The sequence below is a fragment of the Microcaecilia unicolor genome, chromosome 6 (assembly GCF_901765095.1).
Source record: "Microcaecilia unicolor chromosome 6, aMicUni1.1, whole genome shotgun sequence".
NCBI classification, from domain to species: domain Eukaryota; kingdom Metazoa; phylum Chordata; class Amphibia; order Gymnophiona; family Siphonopidae; genus Microcaecilia; species Microcaecilia unicolor.
In genome coordinates this window covers 96999781-97021947 of record NC_044036.1, presented here as the reverse complement: position 1 = coordinate 97021947, position 22167 = coordinate 96999781, and the positions used below count along the sequence as shown (strand labels likewise).

The 22167-nt window shown below is 44.0% G+C and overlaps 1 protein-coding gene across 1 annotated transcript in view; it reads left to right on the top strand.

Moving 5' to 3' along the window:
• The window catches only part of LHX4 (LIM homeobox 4), a 122877-nt gene extending 112600 nt beyond the window's left edge, over positions 1-10277 (top strand). Inside the window, 4 exon segments of the mRNA XM_030206946.1 lie at positions 5766-5937; positions 9883-9947; positions 9950-10021; positions 10023-10277. Of these exon segments, the coding sequence (XP_030062806.1) occupies positions 5766-5937; positions 9883-9947; positions 9950-10021; positions 10023-10277 (564 nt within the window).
• The last annotated feature ends 11890 nt before the right edge of the window (positions 10278-22167 follow it).

The following is a 22167-nucleotide window of genomic DNA, read 5'->3' as shown; positions in this document are numbered from 1 at the left end:
AGGTATTCATCTGGATAGAGCAAGATAAAGAGTTTTGCCTCTTGAGTTTTTATCCTCAAGGTGGATGGGGGAGTCTATTGTTTCTTCTTCCCCAGATTACTGGGATGTATGAAGATCTTTGGTTTTACTAGGCCAAAGCATATTCTTATTTAAAGTAGGTAAAATTACAGAGCTGTCTAGCTATTCAGTATAACAAAAGCCAGTTTGTCTTTGGTAGCAATTTACAGTGGAGTGTTAATTACTCAGACAGTGCTTGATGAGGGTCTGAGTCCCTTGAAGTAGGAAAGTTGAGATTCTCTAAGGCCCCCCGATGATCAATGATCAAAACTAATAGCATGCAACAGTGGCGTAGCCACAGGTGGGCCTGGGTGGGCCGGGGCTCACCCACTTAGGGCTCAGGCCCACCCAACAGTAGCACACATTTAGCAGTAGCTAGTGGGGATCTCAAGCTCTGCCAGCTGAAGACTTCCTCCTGATGGCAATGAAAACGCAACTCTCCACGATACTGGCACCTGTGCATGCTCAGTTTTCAGCACATGCCTGCTGCAGACTGCCAAAGTGGAAAGAAGCGTTTTCCCACCCAAATTTGGTGCCCACCCAAATCTGTTGCCTGGCTACGCCCCTGGCAAGCAAATGTATGCACACTATTAGTTTTGATGATCAGGGAATTCTGTGAAGGATTGTGTTTGGGCATACAGTCAAGGCACAATTATCCACAGAAGTTGACAGGTCTGGGCTGTCAAAAAAACCTCAGGACTGGTACCCCAACATAGACTGGGCAGAAGTATGTAAACAGTTTAGCAGTAAATAAGCAAATAATGTATTATTTAACCTGAATTGTAGGAGGCCGATGTGAACACAGCCTCTACCTCTGTGCTATTTTTTTATCCTATCTTTTTGTGCTAACCCATGGCCAGTTAAGTCTAAATATTCACTTAACTGGTCATGCGCTAGCCAGGTTTTAAAGAACTGGAAATTCAATGCTGAAGCCTGTACAGGGTCCGGCACTGAATTTCCAGTTTTAGCGCTGACGGCAGACAAACAAACATTGTCTGCTGCTGGCTGAATATTGGCCAGATTATTTCTGCTGCTATTATGGAAGATTATATGATTAATTTCATTTCCTTAGTGTTCACTCTCTGATACAGACCAGAAAACAAGCATTTCCTGTAATTGCTCCTACGCTGTGGAATTCCCTCCCAGATGAGGTCTTCCTTGAAAAGGATTATCTTCCTTTAGTAAAACTACTAAGCTGTGGATTTCAAACAATACGCTATTACAGAACCGCAACCCAGACAGGTTTTCAGGATTTCCCCAATGAATATGCATGAGATCTATTTGCATGTACTGCCTCCGTTGTATGTAAATAGACCTCATGCATATTCATTGGGGAAATCCTGACAACATGACTAGGATACAGCCCTCGAGGACCGAGGTTGCCCATCCCTGCTCTACTGCTTAAGCTTTTTAGAAACTTTTTATTATATCAATTCTATTTAATTACAGTACTGTTGGTTATTTTTTATTTCATGTAATTCCTTCCTGTTAAGGAGTACGGTGTTGTGCTGTGCAGATATGTAGAACTTACTTTGTTCTAAATTGACATGTAAAATAGTACCAAGCACTAAGGAAGGTAAAATTTAGAAATCTAAATATATATCTACCAAAATGTTCCTAAATACCCTTAATTGGAGTAAATGGAGTAGAGGAGTAGCCTAGTGGTTAGTGCAGTGCAGGGGCGTAGCCAGCCTTCCGTGGGGGAGGGGTCCAGAGCCCGGGGGGTGGGGGCACATTTTAGCCCTCCCCCTGGCGCCGCCCCCCCACCGCCGACATTGCCGCCCCCCCCTCCCGCCGCGAACCCGCCACCGCTGCAGCCTACCTTTACTTTTGGTGGCGGGGGATCCCACTCCCCGCCAGCCGACGTCTTCTTCTCAGTCGCTTCCTGCTCTTCAATTTGTTTGCTGACGTCCTGCACATACAATTACGTGCAGGACGTCAGCAAACAAATTGAAGAGCAGGAAGGACTGAGAAGATGTCGGCTGGCGGGGAGTGGGATCCCCCGCCAGCAAAAGTAAAGGTAGGCGGCGGCGGGGGCGGGTTCACCGGGAGGGGGGTCCTGGGTGTGAATCTGCGGGGGCCCCGGCCCCCTCAGGCTCCACGTAGCTACGCCACTGGTGCAGTGGACTTTGATCCTGGGGAACTGAGTTCAATTCCCACTGCAGCTCTTTGTGACTCTGGGCAAGTCACTTAACACCCCATTGCCCCTGGTACAAAATAAGTACTGAATATATGTAAACCGCTTTGAATGTAGTTGCAAAAACCTCAGAAAGGCGGTATATCAAGTCCCATTTCCCATTTCCCCTTCCCCTTAATTGTACATGAAATACAATTAAAATCCACTTCTCACACAACACATAAAAACAACAGTTTTCTACATGTTTCCCACAGGCAAGAATGTTTGTACAGATGCAAAATCCACTTGGGAACATTGTCCATTCCATTCAATTTATTCACTTGACAAACAGATTATTGCCAAAGTAATTATGTGGTGTAAAGAAAAACCACATTAACATAAATATAATCAATAAACTATAGAATAAAACAGTACAAATTTATCTAGATAAAGAAGACTCAATTTAAAATACTTAGGAGTTCTTTTACTAAGGTGCACTAACTGATTTAGGGTCTCTTTTACCAAGCTGCAGTAAGCATTGGTGTTTGGCTTTACCACATGCCGAGGTAAAAGTTTTTTTTAAAAAAGGAAATGATTGTGTGGTAAGGCACACTTGCTGCACAGACATTTCCAGGGGGAGCACTAACTGGCAGTAAGGACTCCCACGCTAACCAGGCAGCTCGTGGTGCGGCCCGCTTACCGCTGGGTAAGACCCCAGTGCTAAAAATAAAATAATTTCCTGTTGGGCCAGAAGTAGCACACGCTGGGGGCAGCAGTAGTGCCGCATTGAGGCTCGACAATGCCATGGTAGCTCTACCGCGGTGTTCTAAAAGGGCCCCTTAGTGCGCACTAAATGCTAAAATGTTCGTAGGTATAAAATGGGCTTATTAGCATTTAGCACATGTTAATTGTTAGCATGCACTAAATCAGTTAGTGCACCTTAGTAAATGGACCCCTTATGGAGGAAGTTATCAAGCTGCAGTAAAAGGCGAGATTTTACTGCACCTTGATTTCCTTCAGGAGTCACCAACCTTCAGTTTCTTTGTACCACAGATTGCTGACTCCTGTGGTAAAAGACGAACACTGTGAGCCATCTTGCATACAGCATTAGTCCATTAGCCTGGGAGGCATCTCAATCATGATCTGCAGCTGCAGCCCCCCCCCCCCCCCCCAATCCCCAGTCCCCTTACACACAATCCCCTCAATCTCCAGCTGGCTCCATACACATTCATCTCCTGATCTCCAGCCCCCCCCCCCCCCCCCCCTATACACATGGGCAGAAGTGATTCCCAGTTGCTCCTACCCTTGCTGGCTCCTTCCCTCAAAATCACAGCCCTAGTGGTATCTCACAGGATTACTGCACGGATCATTTTATTTATTTTGAAGGAAGGAAGAGTGACTGGGAATCGATCCAGCCATGAGACCCACTAGACCACAGGTACTTCCCAGTGGGGCCCCTGGGTAGGGGGAGTCCTTTGGCAGGGTGGAGGTCAGATGGTGGGAGGGGGCTGAAGATCGTAGGGGAGCTGTTGTGCAGGAGGGATTGTGTGGGGGGGACTGGAGATTGGAGGGCTTATGTGCGGGGACTTGGATATTCGGGTGGCTTGTGTGTAGGGGTGGGGATCAGAGTGGCTGAAGTGTGTGTGTGTGTGTGTTGTGTGGGTGTGGGGGGGGGGGGGGTTGCCCTGATATATGCAACCCGGCAATATTGGCCACTGCTTGTCAAACCCCAACTTTTGGCTGTAATTATTTTTACCATTATTTTAGGACCATAACATAACTTGCTCTGTGCACGTTATAAAATTTATATAAGTACAGGGCTTTTTTGAGGGGGTACTTGGGGGTACTGAGTACCGGCACTTTTTCCATGTTCTGCTAAAATTGACCATAGTAACATAGTAGATAACGGCAGAAAAAGACCTGCACGGTCCATCCAGTCTGCCCAACAAGATAACTCATATTTGCTGCTTTTTGTGTATACCCTACTTTGATTTGTACCTATGCTCTTCAGGGCACAGACCGTATAAGTCTGCCCCGCACTATCCCCGCCTCCCAACCACCAGCCCCACCTCCCAACCACCGGCTCTGGCACAGGCACAGACCGTATAAGTCTGCCCAGCACTATCCTCCCCTCCCCAGCCCTGCCTCCCAACCCCGGCTCTGGCACAGACCGTACAAGTCTGTCCAGCACTATCCCCGCCTCCCAACCACCAGTCCCGCTTCCCACCACCGGCTCTGGCACAGACCGTATAAGTTTGCCCAGCCCTATCCCAAGGTCCCCAAGTCATAGATTCTGTGACTGGTTGCAGGGGGCCTGGCTATTCTGGGTGGGTCCCTCAGTGATCACCCCACTCCTGCAGAGTGGCCTGGCATTTGAGTACCGGCACCTTTTTCGCTAGAAAAAACACACTGCATAAGTATATAAGCATTGCCATACTGGGACAGACCAAAGGTCACTCAAGCCCAGCATCCTGTTTCCAACAGTGACCAATCCAGGTCGCAAGTACCTGGCAAGATCCCAAAAGAGTACAATAGATTTTCTGCTGCTTATCCTAGAAATAAGCAGTGGATTTTCCGTAAGTCCATTTTAATAATGGCTTATGGACTTTTCTTTTAGGAAGCGATCCAAACCTTTTTTTAAACCCTGCTAAGCTAACTACTTTTACTACATTCTTTGGCAACGAATTCCAATTATACATTAAGTGAAGAAATATTTTATCTGACATATTTTAAATTTACTACTTTGTAGTTTAATTGTGTGCCCTCTAGTCCTAGTATTTTTGGAAAGAGTAAACAATTGATTCATGTCTACTCATCCCATTCCACATAGCAATGAGTTGCTTTACATGGAATTACATATTTAGTACTGCATTAGGGAAAGACACCCATTGTTGTCGTGTTAAGGGGCTAATAACGTGGGCCATTGCCTTATCCGTTTGATGACTCTTCCCCCCCCCCCCTAAATTTAAGAAACATTCTGAAAACAACCAGCTTTTTAACATCTTCCTAAATTCTAAATAATTGACAATACTCCTTAATTCCTGGGAAATCAACTTTCAAAGCTGAGGGCACAATAAGAAAAGATTCTCAACTAAATGGAGGCCAGGCAGACTTCAGATAGAGAAGAAAAACACAGGAGACTCATCTGGGAAGATCTGATACTCAGGAATAATCTTTCAACAACAGCACCAAGTAAAGAAGCTCACCTGTATGTAAGATGTAAAAAATAGTATTTAAACCCGACCTCTGTGCAGGTCAAAGTACATGTGCCATAAGCAGCACACATGGTAATACCTGCTGAGAAAAGTGTGTGCGTTCTATCCACAATGGAGAAAAGAGATGTTCCTGGAGGCAGGATGGAAGTCAGGGGAGTCCCCTATCAGTTCTGAATGGGTGTTACTTTAATGTATTCAATAAAAGTCTATGTGTGGTTTGTTGGCTGTGCTTTGAAAGGATTCTCTCTTCAAAACATCTTCAGATTCACTTTATCCATCAAGAAAGTATCTTTGAAGCTGAGACTCCTTTAAAGAATCCTCAGGACTATTAAAGAAGTAATTGCAGATGTTTTAGCCTTATATATTTGTTTTTAAAGGTTTGGTTCCAAAACCGGCGAGCCAAAGAAAAACGTTTGAAAAAAGATGCTGGTCGGCACCGTTGGGGCCACTTTTACAAGAGTGTGAAAAGGAATCGTGGAGGAAGCAAACACGAGAAAGAGAGCTCTGCAGAGGAGTGTGGGGTCAGTGACAGTGAGCTGAGCTTCCGAGGTGAGAGCCTAATGAAGACATGGAGAAGAAGGCGGGGCTTGAGAAGGGATGGATACACAATGCACTAGGGGCCTTTTTTACCAAGCTATGGCAATGGGGGCCTGCGCTGGCGTCGACGCATGTTTTTGACGCATGCTGAGGCCCCCTTTTACCACAGCAGGGTAAAAGTCAGTCTTTCTTTTCTGCAGGAAATGGCCATGTGGCAAGTAAAGCACTTGCCGCGTGGCCATTTCAGGGGGGGGGAGCCCTTACCGCCACCTATTGAAGTGGTGGTAAGTGCTCCCGTACTAACCAAGCAGTAACCAGGCAGCATGCGGCACTTCTTGATTACCGGGATATGTAGCGCTGGATATGTGTGTGCTGCGGTCCCCTTTTACCACAGCTGGGTAAAAGTCAGCCTTTCTTTTCTCAGGAAATGGCCAGTATGACAAGTGAAGCACTTGCCGTGCAGCCATTTTGGGGGGAGGAGACCTTATCGCCACCCATGCTAACCAAGCAGTAATGGGCAGCGCTTGGCACTTCTCAATTACCGCCAGGTATATTTATTTTTGTAGCGCTGGATATGACGACGTACTGGGGTGGGAACTACCGCGGGCTGCTGCAGTAGCCCGGTGGTAGTTCCTTTTTAGCAAGCAGTAAGCCCATGTTGGGCTTACCATCGCTTTGTAAAAGGGGCCCTGATGCCTCTACTGACTTCTGTAAATTTCTCCATTCTGAGTGCTCAGTCAGTTAGAAGAAGTTTCTGGATTTCTGCTGCTCTACAGGTGCTCTGTGTGGTTTCAGACACACTAACAAATAATTCAGAGTAACATGTAAAGAATGATCATTCAATACTCTTCATGACTAACAAAGTAATGTTGGACATATATTATCTAGTTAATGATACTTATAGAACAATTAATATAAAATAAGCAGGAAAAGCATGTAGAGATATGGCTCTAGGAATGCTTTCAACACAGAATTGTATGTGAATGTAGGGTGTAGGCAGACTTGTAGTGGAGGTGTTTAGGGATGTTTCTGTGGAAAGAGTGTGGTTGAGTGTTTTTGAAGAGTCTGTTTATGTGTTTGTAAGAATGGGATGTAGCTGTAAGAGAGTGGGTTGGTGAATGGGTAGAGGGCAATATTTGTGATGGAGGGGATATGAATGTGGGGGAGAGGTGTTGGGTGTATGTGAGATGTGTGGGAGTCTGTGTTCATGGAGCATGCACATTGGGGTGATTGGGATGAAAGAATATGGGTGTGTATATGGGGGTTGTGGATGGGTATATGTAAGTATGAATTTGTGTTGAGGAGGTAGATTGTGTGGGGTACGTGTCTGTTTAGGTTGGAAGGAGTTTATGTGGGTGGGGCCTCCCTGGAGAGGTTGGGTCTATTGGGGGTGTGGATATGGCAGGTGTGTCTGTGAATATGTTAGGGGGTGTCTGGGGTGTATGTGTGGGGCTTGAACTGAGAAGCATGGAGAGAAATGACTTGGAGAAGGCCTCTAACATCATCCTTTATCAGGTGCATCAGTTATTTACTCTCTCTCTCTCTCTGGCAGGGTGTGAATACTTTGGGGGCAGATATGTGCATGTGGGAGGGAGAGACGGGGTGCATTGTGTATGGGTAGGTGAGGGTGTGGGGGAGGTATATGTGCAGCGGGTATATGTATTCATGCGCATGTGACTTTGGAAGTATGGAAAAAGTAACTTTGAAGGTGTCTTTTGGTACCATCCAGTTAAATTGTCCCTGTTTCTGTATAGCTCTGTTGCTGTGTATCAAACATCTGGAAGGATATAGGGTGGCTTTAGGAATAAGTGGTAGTCAACAATCTGCAGCCTCTAATCATTTCACAATGAGAATGCAAAACTGATGTTTCTCGTTTTCCATCTTGTCCAGCGTATTTGCGTTTCATCATGCATGCCAAATTTGGAGAATTTCCACTTCTTTTCTGGAGCATTATAGTTTCTAAGGAGAGACAGAGAGGACATGATCCCTTGAACATAATTCTTTCCAACATTCAACATATTGGAAAGAACAACATAATGGTAGTTATAATAGGATGATATCTTTATGTAGAAAGAAACCGCCAGATACTCAAATGGTTTAACGCTTGTGACAACTTAAGTGGTGATATTTAGCAGTATTTAACTGGACAGTGCCACTGAATATAACCACAGACTCTCCCTGTACTGTCCGGTTAGTGCTGGGGTCGTCCATGGGCAGAGCCAGGACTTAACTAGTTCGCAGCCAAGTAAGCACCTAAAGTTAAGACAGCAAAAAGGCTGTCCTAACTTTTAACTGTACCGGTCTGAATATTAGCTGGTGCCCGGTTTATTTCCAGCTTGCAGCATCAGCCATCCTGGTGTTCCCTCCCTCCCCATGATCCAGATCCTGGTGTTCTCTCCGTCCCATCCCCAGGACCTACCTCATAGACACCTGGTAGTCCAGTGGGGTCCAAAAAGCAGGAGTGGCAGCCTTGCTGTATTAATCTTATGTAATGATTTTTTAATGTTATTGTAATCTACCTTGAGCTGGTAATGATAAAGTGGACTAACTATGCTTATTGTAAATTTAAATTAATCCGCAGTTCCTCAGCAATGCAAGTTAGTGAATCCCATTCAGAGCTGGCCCAAGGGTATCTGACGCCCTATAAGAACCGCAGAAAACAGATGGGGTTCTAGTTTCCACAAAAAATTCAACAACACCAAAGAAAGTGGGAAAACACAACTTCAAGAGATCAATCGAGACACCAGGGTGAGATGCTCCAGAAACACAAACTTTATTTGGACCCTACACGGTCCGTGTTTCGGCTTTTAAAAAAGCCTTCATCAGGGGTCGATCACTGAGTGCACAGATATGTACTGATTGACAGTGGGCACAATAAAGTCCACGTTTTTGCACGGCATTATTTTAGATTGGGTTGGGTTTTGACGCCAAACGTTTTCAAGGAATCTGTGGTGGGAGGCAATACACTTCTTTTCGTTTAGAGACGACATTTCATGTGCTCCACTGTCAATCAGTACATATCTGTGCACTCACTGATCGACCCCTGATGAAGGCTTTTTTAAAAGCCGAAACACGGACCGTGTAGGTCCAAATAAAGTTTGTTTTCTGGAGCGTCTCGGATTGATCTCTTGAAGTTGTGTTTTGCATGCTGCAAATCTATCTAAGCATATTCATTGTGGATATCTTGAAAACCTGACTGACTAGGGTGTCCTGAGGATTGGGTTGAGAAATCCTGCCCCAGGAGCATCAGCCCTCTAATTTGTGAGCTGATGCTCCTGGGTGGGACATGTATCCTTATCACAAGCTGTGTTATTCCATTTGAATAATAATGAGCTATTTTCCCTATGATGCAGCTCATATTATTTAACGTGCATTGGGCTACATAGAATTTGTGTAAGTCATGTCATTGCCAATAAACACACATTAATTGGCCCATTAAAACAGCTCAGTAAATAGGACCCTAAGGCAATAGAGAGTGAAATGACTTGCCCCAAAGGTCACAAAGGAGTGTCATCAGGATTTGAACCCCCTCTGAATCCCAGCCTTGCTGCACTAACCACTCGGTTTGCTCTTCCACCCTGATCTTATACTTTACTACAGGTAGTCCTGGCTTGTTCAATCCGTGCTTATACTGAGTCCTCTGAATACCTGTCCCCCTGAGAGTTATAAAGCTTATGTAACTAGGAGCAAAAGATATTTAGCGTGGGCATGTTCAAGGAAATATTTATGTTCTGGGATAATGATCTGGACTATTTGTTTGGCCTGGTTTCTTTAGTACAGTAGTTGACAAAGTTTGATTTCAAAGGAAAGACGTTTGATTAACAAATCACCAACTCTTCTCTGACTAACTTGCTAATGATTTCTTAGACTAAATTGTATAATAGGTTTGTCTACAAAAGGTTGCATGATGCTGATGCACATCACCAAGTCTTTTTTTTCTCTCTGTCTTGCTCACAGAAGACCACATCCTGCCTGAACTTGGTCACCCTAATGGGATTTACAACAGTGCTGGTGATGCTGATGGTGGACAGCTGTCAATGGCAGCTTTTCCATAGACGGGACAGGGCAATCATACCAAGACTTGAGGGATGGAAGCCCCCTATGGGATTCCCCAGTCTCCCTCCTCCATATATCCCCTCCCTTCTCATACTCCATTGCTCAATGGGCTGACTTACACAATGGACAGCAACTTAGGAATAACAGCACATGCAGGTCAGGGACTGGGCCAGACATTAAGAGTGATGGCAGGGGGACCAACTTCGGATATCTCTACAGGAAGCAGCGTTGGTTATCCAGACTTTCCCACCAGTCCAGCTTCTTGGCTCGATGAAATGGACCATCCTCCTTTTTAAAAGTCCCCTAATCTTTTAGGTCGGGAGTTCACTGAAATATCAGGAGACAATAAACAGCTAATCATCAGGGTGTTTTCACTGTTTGCAAAGGGAGTCCTTTCTCCTGATACTGCAAATTTGTCTCAGAATCTCCCTGGGTGTATTCTTCTGTTCTTCAGAGTGATTCTTTTCAGAACACATTGCACATGACAATATATTATAGACCTAAGATAACGAGAATGTTGAGCTTCACTTATCATGAGACTTCCTCTGTTCATAGAGCATATGATGCATATTGACTTCTCCTGGAAGAACACGGTGTTCATTTTGAATGGTGATATGATTCTCTCTGACGTATGGGTGCCAAGATGTCCAAATCCTATTGTTATGCATCTTCATGAGGAACCTAAGCTCCCTAAGGCCAGGAACGGAAGCCCCTGAAACCATATATGTGGAAATTCTACATTTCAGCAAAAGAGCAGCACTTAATACAAAACTATTTTTAAAAATGAGGAATTTTTTCCAAAGGTTCTAAACCTTTGAGGTTTACTCACATCCTTGGTTGAGGTTTACACACATCTTGACATCTGTAGGGAGGAGATAGTAAGGAAAATGTCATCCTTATTCTCCCAAATTATGCCATTCTAATTTGTTCATGTTGTTTAATAGAAACTAGACAGTTATGGTTCAGGTGCTTGTTACCACTATTCTCTTCCATGACCCCGAGTGTAAGATGGAACTCATCTGTATTATGTCATCCTCATACAAAACCAAAACCAGAACCTAGAAATGTAAGTAAACAGATACTGTGTGAGATGGCAGAAAGTGCCACCTTAGGCCAGCTGTAGCTTATAGCTCCTGAACATCCAGCTTCCAATCCACATGCTGCCCTAAGGGCAAGGGGCACAAGGCTGAGTGTCATCATTGTCTTTCTTGGATTTGGGTATCTCCTTAATCTTTCAGTTACAATGCAGGGCAGTCACATGAATATAATTTGATTGAAGAACATAATTGCAGCTTCACCTAGGACCAGGGTACAAGCAAGCCCATAGGGTTGACCATTAGAAGTAACTGTTCAATGTCTTTCTCCTTTGTTCCTGAGTGCTGGTGAGCATTACCTCCACTGTGTTCCCAGACCCTTTAGCCATAGCATGATATGTTACACTGCAAGACACCACTGCCTTTGGTACTAAAGTACTTAGTGCATATGAATTTAAAAAGTCATTGCTACTTTGTTTTTGTTCAAAAGAAGCATCTAAGGAAAGATTTTTCAGGCAGATTGCATTTGAATGGCACCAAATGGCAACTCTGCCCCGGAGAAGAGACCTTGCTGTGTGTAGCTCATCAAACTGATAAGATCCTCTGTATACGCCGATGCTTCAAAATGCTGTAAAAAAGAAGAGGTGAAGAAAAGACAATCAATGGCGCTGATTCCAGTTGCATATGGCAGCTCCAATCAGCAAAGGAGTTTTATGCAAATTATGCTGCTCCTTTGTCTGCAAACCAATTGCTATTTTTCAGGTTTTAGAGGTCTAAGGCAACAAATCCAAATCCTACTTTTGTGTAAACACTTTTTTTTTTTTTGCCAAGACCTTACTTCAGGAGCTGTGTGGTCTTCTGAACAAAGGTGAAATTTGGTTTTGTATCTCTGTCTCATTAGACAAAGATTCATTTCCATAAAGCATAGCTGTAGTTTGCCTGTTTGGAAGCAGGTACGAGGTAGGGCAGTTGGGGAAAGGGGGCCAATTCAGTAGCAGCACTTGTAGTAGTAGTAGAAGTCTGCCAGCAATTCATTAGGCTTTGAAATCTGTGAGAAAAAGCTACCGTGCATGGGATCAATAATTTTATCCAGTAGTCCATGTTGCCATTAATTCAAACATTTATTTTAGATTGTATCATCTCCAAGTTAATGGCATCACCATTGACATAGAAGGGTTTTAGGGTATGTGTTCTAATGGTGAAGCATAAGCAAATGTTATCGGATACCATAAATAGAAAGCAGCAACTCTCATTCTGATGTTTCTTGTGGAGCCCAGGCTGCTTTTTCAAGGATGATAGCTACAACAATTCAATATTAAGGGGATAGGGGCAACCATTGTTAATACGATTATTACAGCGAAGTGCTGTGGGGGAGGGAGAGACCACTTGTTTGCCTGTGATGAAGTGATCTACAAGGAAAATTTGAATATTTCTCTCCCACACTCTGCTGGAAGCCTGGTTCACCAAAATTCCCAGGTGGTGGGTATACCTTCTTCACCACTTTTGCATATTGACAGATTTTGGAAGCAATTATCCTGAAAACTACTGTATATTTAGCAGTTTGAGCAGCTGTAAGAGTACAAGCCACAGGATACCTTGGCTGTAATAATGCTTTGCAAGGGGTGTGAACCTCCAGGGGAAGGAATGCTAAAGAAAGCCTCTAAGGAAGCGAGGGCCACCTCTACTTAATTCAGTCACTAGATTTAAGGAAAATCCTGTAAACTAAAGATGTGAACTCTACTAATTGCTTTCAGAGGACCCCACACCCCTCTTAAAGTGAAAGACTATTTATTTAACATGAACCAAAATGGTCATCCTTATACAGGGCTTCCCAAGCCTGTCTTGAGGAACCCATAGCTAACCAGGTTCTCAGAATATCCATAATGAATATGCATGAATCAATTTGCATATATTGCACCCAAGCATGCAAATCAATCTCAGGCACATTCCTTGGGATTATCCTGACCAGCTGTGGGATCCTAGGTCAGGTTAATCCACTGTGACAAGAGTTTTGCTTCACTAATGTAAGAATGCATCAAAGTAATGTTTTTTTTTCATGCTGTATGGCAGCAGAACACAAAATCCCTATTATAGGCAACATGGTGAAAAGCCTAGATTTGTTGAATTTCAGTTGATATTAAACATTACTGAATACATCTAATTTTAAGACCCTTCACTGGCTCCCTATCCGTTTTCGCATCCTGTTTCAAACTTCTTCTACTAACCTATAAATGTACTCACTCTGCTGCTCCCCCAGTATCTCTCCACACTCGTCCTTCCCTCACCCCCTTCCCGTGCACTCCGCTCCATGGATAAATCCTTCTTATCTGTTCCCTTCTCCACTACTGCCAACTCCAGACTTCGCGCCTTCTGTCTCGCTGCACCCTACGCCTGGAATAAACTTCCTGAGCCCCTACGTCTTGCCCCATCCTTGGCCACCTTTAAATCTAGATTGAAAGCCCACCTCTTTAACATTGCTTTTGACTCGTAACCACTTGTAACCACTCGCCTCCACCTACCCTCCTCTCTTCCTTCCCGTTCTCATTACTTGATTTGATTTGCTTACTTTATTTATTTTTTGTCTATTAGATTGTAAGCTCTTTGAGCAGGGACTGTCTTTCATCTATGTTTGTGCAGCGCTGCGTATGCCTTGTAGCGCTATAGAAATGCTAAATAGTAGTAGTAGTAGTAGCTTGCTTTCAACTTCAACACTTTATATACCTGCACACATTCTGCGTTCGCACCAGTGCACAATCCTTGCACTTGGTTAAGTACAGCCCCACCAAAATCCAAAATTATTCGGTCTATTAGGGGGTTCACTATAACATGCTTTCAATCTATAAGTTTGAGTGACCAAGATACTGAAATGTGTGCATAATTAGAAAGACCAGGACTATCACTGCACTCATTTCTTTTGGTGCAAACCCTACTTCCATATTCCATTGGGAATTCCCAGGGCTACAATAGATTTCATGTTGATTATAGGACTGCTGGTATTTGACTTATACCAACAGGGGCCCTACTCTTTTTCTTATGTAGGAAATTAAACAAGAATTACAAAGTTCTCCTTGAGGTGTTTGTTATTCAGTTTATAGACACACTCTTGCCCAGGCTGGCCCCTTCATACTTCCAACCTAATGAAACCACATGACCCTTTTAACTCATGAAGCCAAGAACAGCAACCAAACTTATTCATAGACTTTGATGTCCTCTCTGTTCTCAAATCCAGGGCTTAACTTGTATCCAAAGAGGGGGTGGTGGGGTGGGGGGATAGGAAAGGCTGAGGTAATTTCTTATCCTCCATAGCAAACTCCCCTCCTCTTTCTCCTTGTCCAGAAAGGCACAGGCCTCCTTTTCACATCAGCATCAGTTGATTGCTTCTGCCTCAGGGATGGGGTGGGCTGGCTCACACTGCTCATTCTTATCAGCTTCTTTAAGATGGGAGCCCAGAATTCAAGTACACATCTTGTTCTTTGTCTCCTTGGAAGGGGATGAATGGAACACTGTGTACTTTCCTCACTCAATATCTCCATTCTTTCCCACACACAGAGCTTAATTTGTAGATTAAAAATAGAAGTGGGTCTGTGGAATAGATGGGCAAACTATGGCAGGAACAACCAGAGAAGAGGAGCTAGATAAGGGAGCAGTGTGCTCCAGGAGGTTTCCTTCACCTCCTCTTCTTGCAGGCTGCTTGGAAGGGAGGGACTAAAATAGAAGACTCCTCTGGCTCTGGAGTTTCAACAGAAATGGCGGAACTGTGTTCCAGGCCATTCCCTGAGAAATTAAGCCCAAACCTGCACCCTGTCTAATCCCCCTCACAACGTGTGGCCCTTCTGAGCTCCTCATTACAGCCTTTTCCTTTCCCACTCTGCTCCTTACACTCACATACCATACCTCTCAGATCCTTCACTCCTCTTTCCTCTCTCCCATACTACTCACAGTGTCTCCATTCCCCCACGCACTGTTGCCAGTAGCACATACCTTCATTCACTGTCACTTTTCCTACTTCTGATTCCCTCACTTTTGCTTGCTTCTGCCACAACCTCATCTTCCCCTCTTTATGATCCTCTCACCTGCATATCATAAAAAAAATGTAAACCACCTTGATTGTCCCACAGAAAGGTTGGTATATCAAATCAAGGACACTTGTTCCCTTTCTCCCTTCCTTAGAATAAGTTACTAGCAACATAGGAGGCAGGACCTGAGAAGCCAGGTATGGCAAGCAGCAGCTGGGCCTAACTGTTGACACATGCACTAGCAGCAGCAAAAGCAGTACAGATGGCAGGCATTTACCCCATGTCTGTTTAACCTCAGGCACTGTCCTTCATGGCTTCCTTGATTGTTCTGGAGAATCATGAAAAAATGAATACCACGTGACTTCTCCGTTGCAGGGTATCCAGCTTCAGACTCCTTGTTCTGCTTCCTTTTGGAGATAGGTGGGCCAGATCAATGTTCCTCAACTGGCTGTGCTCCTCCCTTTCTACAAGGGGAGTCAGTCCTAGGTAACAGACATAAAAAAGTGAACTAGCACAAATTGAAGCATTGATCATTGCACTACTGCTCACAGCTTCAAACATTTTTTGTCTGTTCTTTGTTCTGCAGGACAGAAAGGGAGAGGGTGCAACAATGGGAAGGGGCTTGATTATTATTTTTTATTTCCACCTTTCTGAAGACATTCGCCCATGGTGAACCATCAAGTATAACCTGGGACATTATGAATAAACAATTGTTATTTTACCAGCTGTCAAGTTGTTGACTCATGGTGACCCTAGGATCGTTGTCTTCCTCCAATCATCTTTTTTCTTTATGAGTGTTCTGAAGTATGAAAGTTGACGTCTTCACATTGACGATTCCAAGGAGCCCCGTCTAGCCACACTTTGATTTCATCCAACTCTAATTGTCACAGGTCCTCAAGTCTATCTTTCATACGTCCTGTGAACAAACATCCCATTTTCATTGTTTTTTCTTTGAACCCGCTTTGTCTTTTACATTCTCAGCAAATTATGTTGGCCTCCCACACAACTGAACAGACACATACCCAGTAGGGCCTCCCAATGACTTGTACAGGGGCATTCAACACCTCCTTTCTTTCTGCTGGTTTGGTATACCCCTCCTTATGCCGCCGAGGCCACACCTTGTCACATTTTTTGTCACCTTGAGATCCTCAGACACCATCACCCAAAGGCCCCTCTCGGAGCCGAGCTTATCAATCTCTCCCCTCCTATCTGGTAATCTCATTTGGATTTCTGCACCCCAAGTGCATAACTCTGCACTTTTTGTTGCATAACATTTTAACCGCCGACACTTGACCATTCTTTCAATGTTTGGAGATCTCTTCTCATGTGTTCTACTCCCTCCAGGGTATCCACTTGACTTTGTGCCATCTGCAAAAGACAAACTTTTCCTTCTAACCCTTCAGCAATGTCTCTCACAATATATTAAAACAGAAGCGGTTCCAGCACCGACCCCTGAGGCACTCCACTGTTCACCTTCCTTTCCTCCCGAGCGGATCATTTAGCACATCCTCTGTTGCCTGTTGGTCAACCAGTTTCCAATCCAGACTCACCATTTTGGGTCCTATGTTCAGTCATCTCAGCTTATTCATGAGTCTTCTGTGAGGGACTGTATAAAGGCTTTGCTGAAATCCAAGTAGATTACATCTAGCATATGTCCCTTACCCAGTTCTTTGGTCATCCAAAGAAGTCCATCAGATTCATTTGGCAGGATTTTCCTTTGGTAAAGCCATGTTGCCTTGGATCCTGTAACCGTTGGCTTCTAGAAAGTTAACTATATTTTCCTTCAGCAGCGATTCCATTATTTTTATTTTCCTACCACCGATGTGAAGCTTACCGTCCTGCAGTTTTCCCACTTCTTCCCTGTCTCTGCTTTAATAGACAGTATATGAGATGGAACATATAGACAGATAAGGGTGACTAGTTGAGGGAAACGGCATGTGCTGTCAGAAATTGTGTGCATGTGGTAAGCAGGTCTTGCTACAGTAGGTCCAGCTATTAGTCATTTTGTGTGTGACTACCTAGTTGTTCTTCCCATTAAGGCTTGGGAGAAGTAGCTTCCTGAAGTACAGATGGTCTTCATTAAACCAAATTTTCTTGGAGTGCATTCCAGAGTGTGGGGGCTACTCTGGAGGTTTCTTGGTGGATGTCATATCACATGATTTCTTTAGAGAGGGTGTAGGTAGGGGTATTCTACTACTATTTAGCATTTCTATAGCACTACAAGGCGTACGCAGCGTCTGCGCAAACATAGAAGACAGTCCCTGCTCAAAGAGCTTACAATACTTTGGTGGTGCATTTAGGGAGATCCTGTTCTTCAATTACTCTGACCCATTCCATTAAGGGCCTTAAAGATCAACAATAATAATTTTAAATTTAGTCCTGTATGAACTGGTGGACAGTGAAGGTTTTGTAGAAATGGTGTGATGTGATCACATTGCTTACAACCTTCCATCAGTCATGCTATAGCATTCTGAATCAACTGGAGTAGACACAAACTCTTCTAGTCATGCCAATATAGAATGATTACAGTAATCCAGCCTTGATGTTATCATTGCAAATTGTTTTTCAGTGGAGCATGGCTCTGTCTTCAACTTAAGACTACACATAACTTCATGCCATTAGAAGCAAATGGAGCTAGAAACTGATTTCATTCATCAACTATGGGCTAGTAATTCTACTTATGCAAGAAAATTAAAACAAATACCAGCATACATAGGGAGAGAGGTGGGAACGCATATGCTCAAAATTTAAGGTGGGTTTTTTGGTCGTGTGCCGTTGGTTGGACAAGAAGTTCTACGCAATTATACTGTGAGAATAACTTTGTAGAGGGATGCCTGCTGTCATGACAAAACAGTAGCAATGTGCTGCCATATCATGGGAAATGGGAGACATGCTGATTCCTCTTCTACTGCTGACATACAACGGAGGCTCTCAACAGCAGCAAGACCTTCTTCCAGGTTCAGTAAGTTATGGCATTATCCACGTGAGTCTGAAATCTATTGTACAGCCATGGAGATGCTTGAATTTTGAGCATGTGGTCTCTTTGGTGCATTTCAAAAATATGAAAGTGTTATTGATGTGGACATCCACTGCAGGAACTGTGCTGATAATGGTCCTCAACAGCAATGAAATGACCTGAGGCTGTAGATACTCATTTGCATACTAATAATTATTAATCATAAAAAAATCTTCCTAGAAACACTGCTATTATTTTCCACTGCCCAAGAAACATGTTTAAAAAAAATCCCTAGGTTAATTGAGCTTTTTTTGTAAAAAAAAAAAAAAAAAACCCCATTTAACTAAGATTAAATATACTTTGTTTAATTTTTTTAGCAGTTAGTATAAATGTCCAATGTTGCCTACTGTAACTCCTCTCCACCTGAAGTGGAGTAGGCTAAAAGTATAGTTCAAAGTTTAGACATATCAAAATTCCAAGAAGACACCCAATCAACTCTATGATTGATTGCAGAGATTCAGGACCCAAGACTTTGAATTGAGTAATCAACCAAAAAACTTCAATGAAAATTTGTTACTGCATGTAACACTCTCCCTAAAATCAAATGCTATATTTTTTTCCATTGCATTTTTCATATGGTTTGATGCTCCATATGAATGAATCCATGTTGTGCAGACACACTCCCCCCGGATTTTTCTTTTTTTTGGATTTGTTCACACCTTTTCCCACTAGTAGCTCAAAGTCAGTTACATTCAGGTACACTGGGCATTTCCCTGTCGGGCTCACCATCTAGGGCCCTGATTACTAAAGTGCACTTGCATTTTTAGTGTACACTAAACGCTAGAGTTGCCCATGTTTCTATGGGCAACTTAGCATTTAGCGTGTGCTAATTGGTGCTTGTTAAAATGCTAGTATGCCCTTAGCAAACAGGGTCATAGGTTTGTACCTGAGGTAATGGAGGATTGGGTGGCTTGACCAAGATCACAAGGAGCAGCAGTGGGATTTGAACCAGGCACCGCTTAATGTCAAGTCTGGTGCTCTAGCCACTAGGCCACTCCTCTCCCCTGCACCCAGTTTTAGGCATGCTTCTGAGATGCATGTGTAACTTAATTGGCTAACAAGCCAATAACCATCAATAATTTGGATGCTAATAACCAATTATTGACATTAATTGGCACCAATTAGGATTTGTGCACACATCTGGCTGTGCACTATTCAATAATGTTGGGTTCCTAAATCCCATCATGTGCAACCCAAAAAGGGGGTGGTGCCATGGGAGAGGTATGGGTGGATCAGGGGTGTTCCAAAAAGTTGTGCACAGTCAGTGTTATAGAATAATGGGTCTCTGCACCCAATGTGAGCCCCACGTTTGAGCAAGTGTAAGTCTGGCACCCAGAGTTAGGTGCAGGAATTGGCACTAAATACTATTCTATGCAGGGCACAAGCTCTTTATAGAACAGCGCATAAAGCTGATTCTTTTCCAGCAATATATACAGAGTTCCCCCCACTGAGGTTGCAACAGTTATATAGGAGGAAAAGAGGAGACAAGAAAAAGAGGGCAATCTTGGCATTCTCTTCCAGGAGACAGACTTGTTTTTGATTGCATTTTTTCTACTCAGATACCACAAAGCTCTCGAAATATTTCCTGACATTTCTCTCCTGCCACTGTAAATTTTGTACAGTTCCAAATGTGAAAGTCTTGTTTCTGGAAAACTAAATTAAAAAGAAATGTATTTATTGCCCATGTCTTTGGAAAAACATAATTTGGTGACTTCTTTGTATATGCCGCTGGCTCCTGTGCACTGGCATGAGATGTGTATATGGTAAATATTCTATGTAAAATAACGCAAAGACTTCCTTAAATGCTACAAGTTTCATCAAGTCATTTTACTCAATTGTTTATTTTAATGGAGGAAAGTTAAAAAATCATTGAAAAATCACAGATATATATGAACAAATGGGAAATCTCTCCCGAAGGATCCTAAAAGTGGTCTTCATTAATTTTTAAGCTGGGACCACTTTCAATTCTAATGAGCTGAAGGACAGCTGCCAAATATCTTCCCATGTGGCGCTACAACACTGCTGACCAGTGTGTGTCAATGACATCCATCCCCACCAGCCCACCTTCAAACTAGGGGGGGGGGGGGGCATATCCTCAACGTTTGAGAATTGTGCATTCTCTTTTGTATTTTGAGAAGTACCTTGTCTTTCAACCATGCTGATCTTCTCCCCTTTCTGTCATGAGCCTAGATAAAGAGGCAGAGTAGCAGTAACAAAAATCAGAAAAACAATGGGGGCTGTCCCAGAGGTCTCCAGGAGCCGCCATTGGCCTCTGGGCCTTGCATTGAAGAACACTGCCTTAGAAATATCTCAAGGACCTTGTGCATACAGGGCACCATCAACCAGGCCACTGTCACAATCATATTCTCCCTTTTGATGCGGTAGTGTTGCCTCATATGCATCTGGGCTTATGCCACCCTGACGTATGTCCCCTGGAGGCTGTAGAGTGGTGTTGGCTTTATTGTTGCAGTCATTTGAACATTTAATACTCCTCAAAGAAAGCGATTTAGGGAGCAGATTTCTGCTTAGTTTGAATATACATTATCCACTTTCTGTATCAGTCGTTAAAAGGCAAGTTCGGGATTCAGCAGCAGTCTACAGGGCCATGCACTGGGTACTGGGGTTGGCAGAATAAAGCAGATTAAACAATGATATATGTCTTCCTTTTATTTGGACAGACTCCAGACTCACAAATAGTCCTAAAGTGCTGTAACAGGTTCAGGACAGAGCTGTGAACTCAGCAAATGTGTTCTATGTGGTATCAAGGGTGAAGGGATCTGCTGGGCCATTTTACTCCATATGTCAAAGCTTATTCTAGGAAAGCTTCTTATATTATTTTGAGACTTGGCAGGTCTCTTTAAATATTTAAATGGAGTGTGTGCCTGTATGGCAAGATAGATACAGGTGGATCTCCTAACTCATTCAAAATAGGCAGTAAGTGACCTGCTCCAGCGATGACATCTGCAGTGCTGCTACACAAACTAGAAGCTATTGGCACGTGCATATGTTCCTTCTCCGCCCTGCAGCCCAAATTTATTCCTTCCAATGATTTACTACTTGAGCTCCTCTGGCTGCGAGGGTGCAAAAGATCAAAGGTTTCTTTGCAAAAGGCACTGTTGCTAGACTATTTCCTCAAACTGTCTTGTATTATATATTTTTGTGGTAGAGTCTTTCCACCCTGTTGCTTTGGCAACTATTCAAGATGCAGTATCATGGACTGCATAATGCAAAAAGCCTGCTGTCCTCAGTCCTAGCTCTGTTGGTATGCTGTTCATTTTCAGTTTCTCTTGGTTGACACAAAACATAAGATTTAAGGAGAAATGAAATGGCTAAAGGAAGACAGTCATCTCAGTTTTAACAGTTGGAAGCTCTCAGTGTGTCTGTCAGGCTATACAGAGCTAAGTGGGGGGAGGTGTTACCTGAATGTCAAACAGAGACAAAGAGGAACATTTGTTTTGGTGCAGCTGACTGATAGGGAAAGATCTACGTATCAGATTATCACCGTATGAATCTGCCTGCTAAGTAGGGAAATAGTTTGTAAAATTGAGAAAATTACTGGGCAGATTGTATGAGCCAAATGATATTTTTCTGCCATCAATTACTATATCACTAGGATAGTGTATAGCAGGGGCGTATCTGGACTCTGGCGGTAGGGGGGGCCAGAGCCAGAGGGAGGGGGCACATTTTAGCCCCACCCCCCAGCGCCACCGATCCCCCCCGCCATTTCCGGACCCCCCCGCCACTGCCAGACCCCCCCTCGCCACCAATGACACTCTCCAGCCCCTCCCGCCGCCGCCAACCCTCCCCCGCTGCTGTCACTTACCTTTGCTGGCGGGGGGACCCCAACACCCCGCCAGCCGAGGTCCTCTCTTCCATGCAGGCTGCAATGCTTCCTGTTCTTCTGAGTCTGACGTCCTGCACGTACAACGCGCAGGTCGTCAGACTCAGAAGAACAGGAAGCGTTGCAACTTGCATCCTGCATGGAAGAGAGGACTTCGGCTGGCGGGGGCTTGGGGTCCCCCGCCAGCAAAGATCGGTGACAGGTTGGTGACGGGCATGCGGGAGGGAGGAGGAGGTGGAGAGGGTCGATGGTAGGGGGTCCAGGGCGAAATCTGCGGGG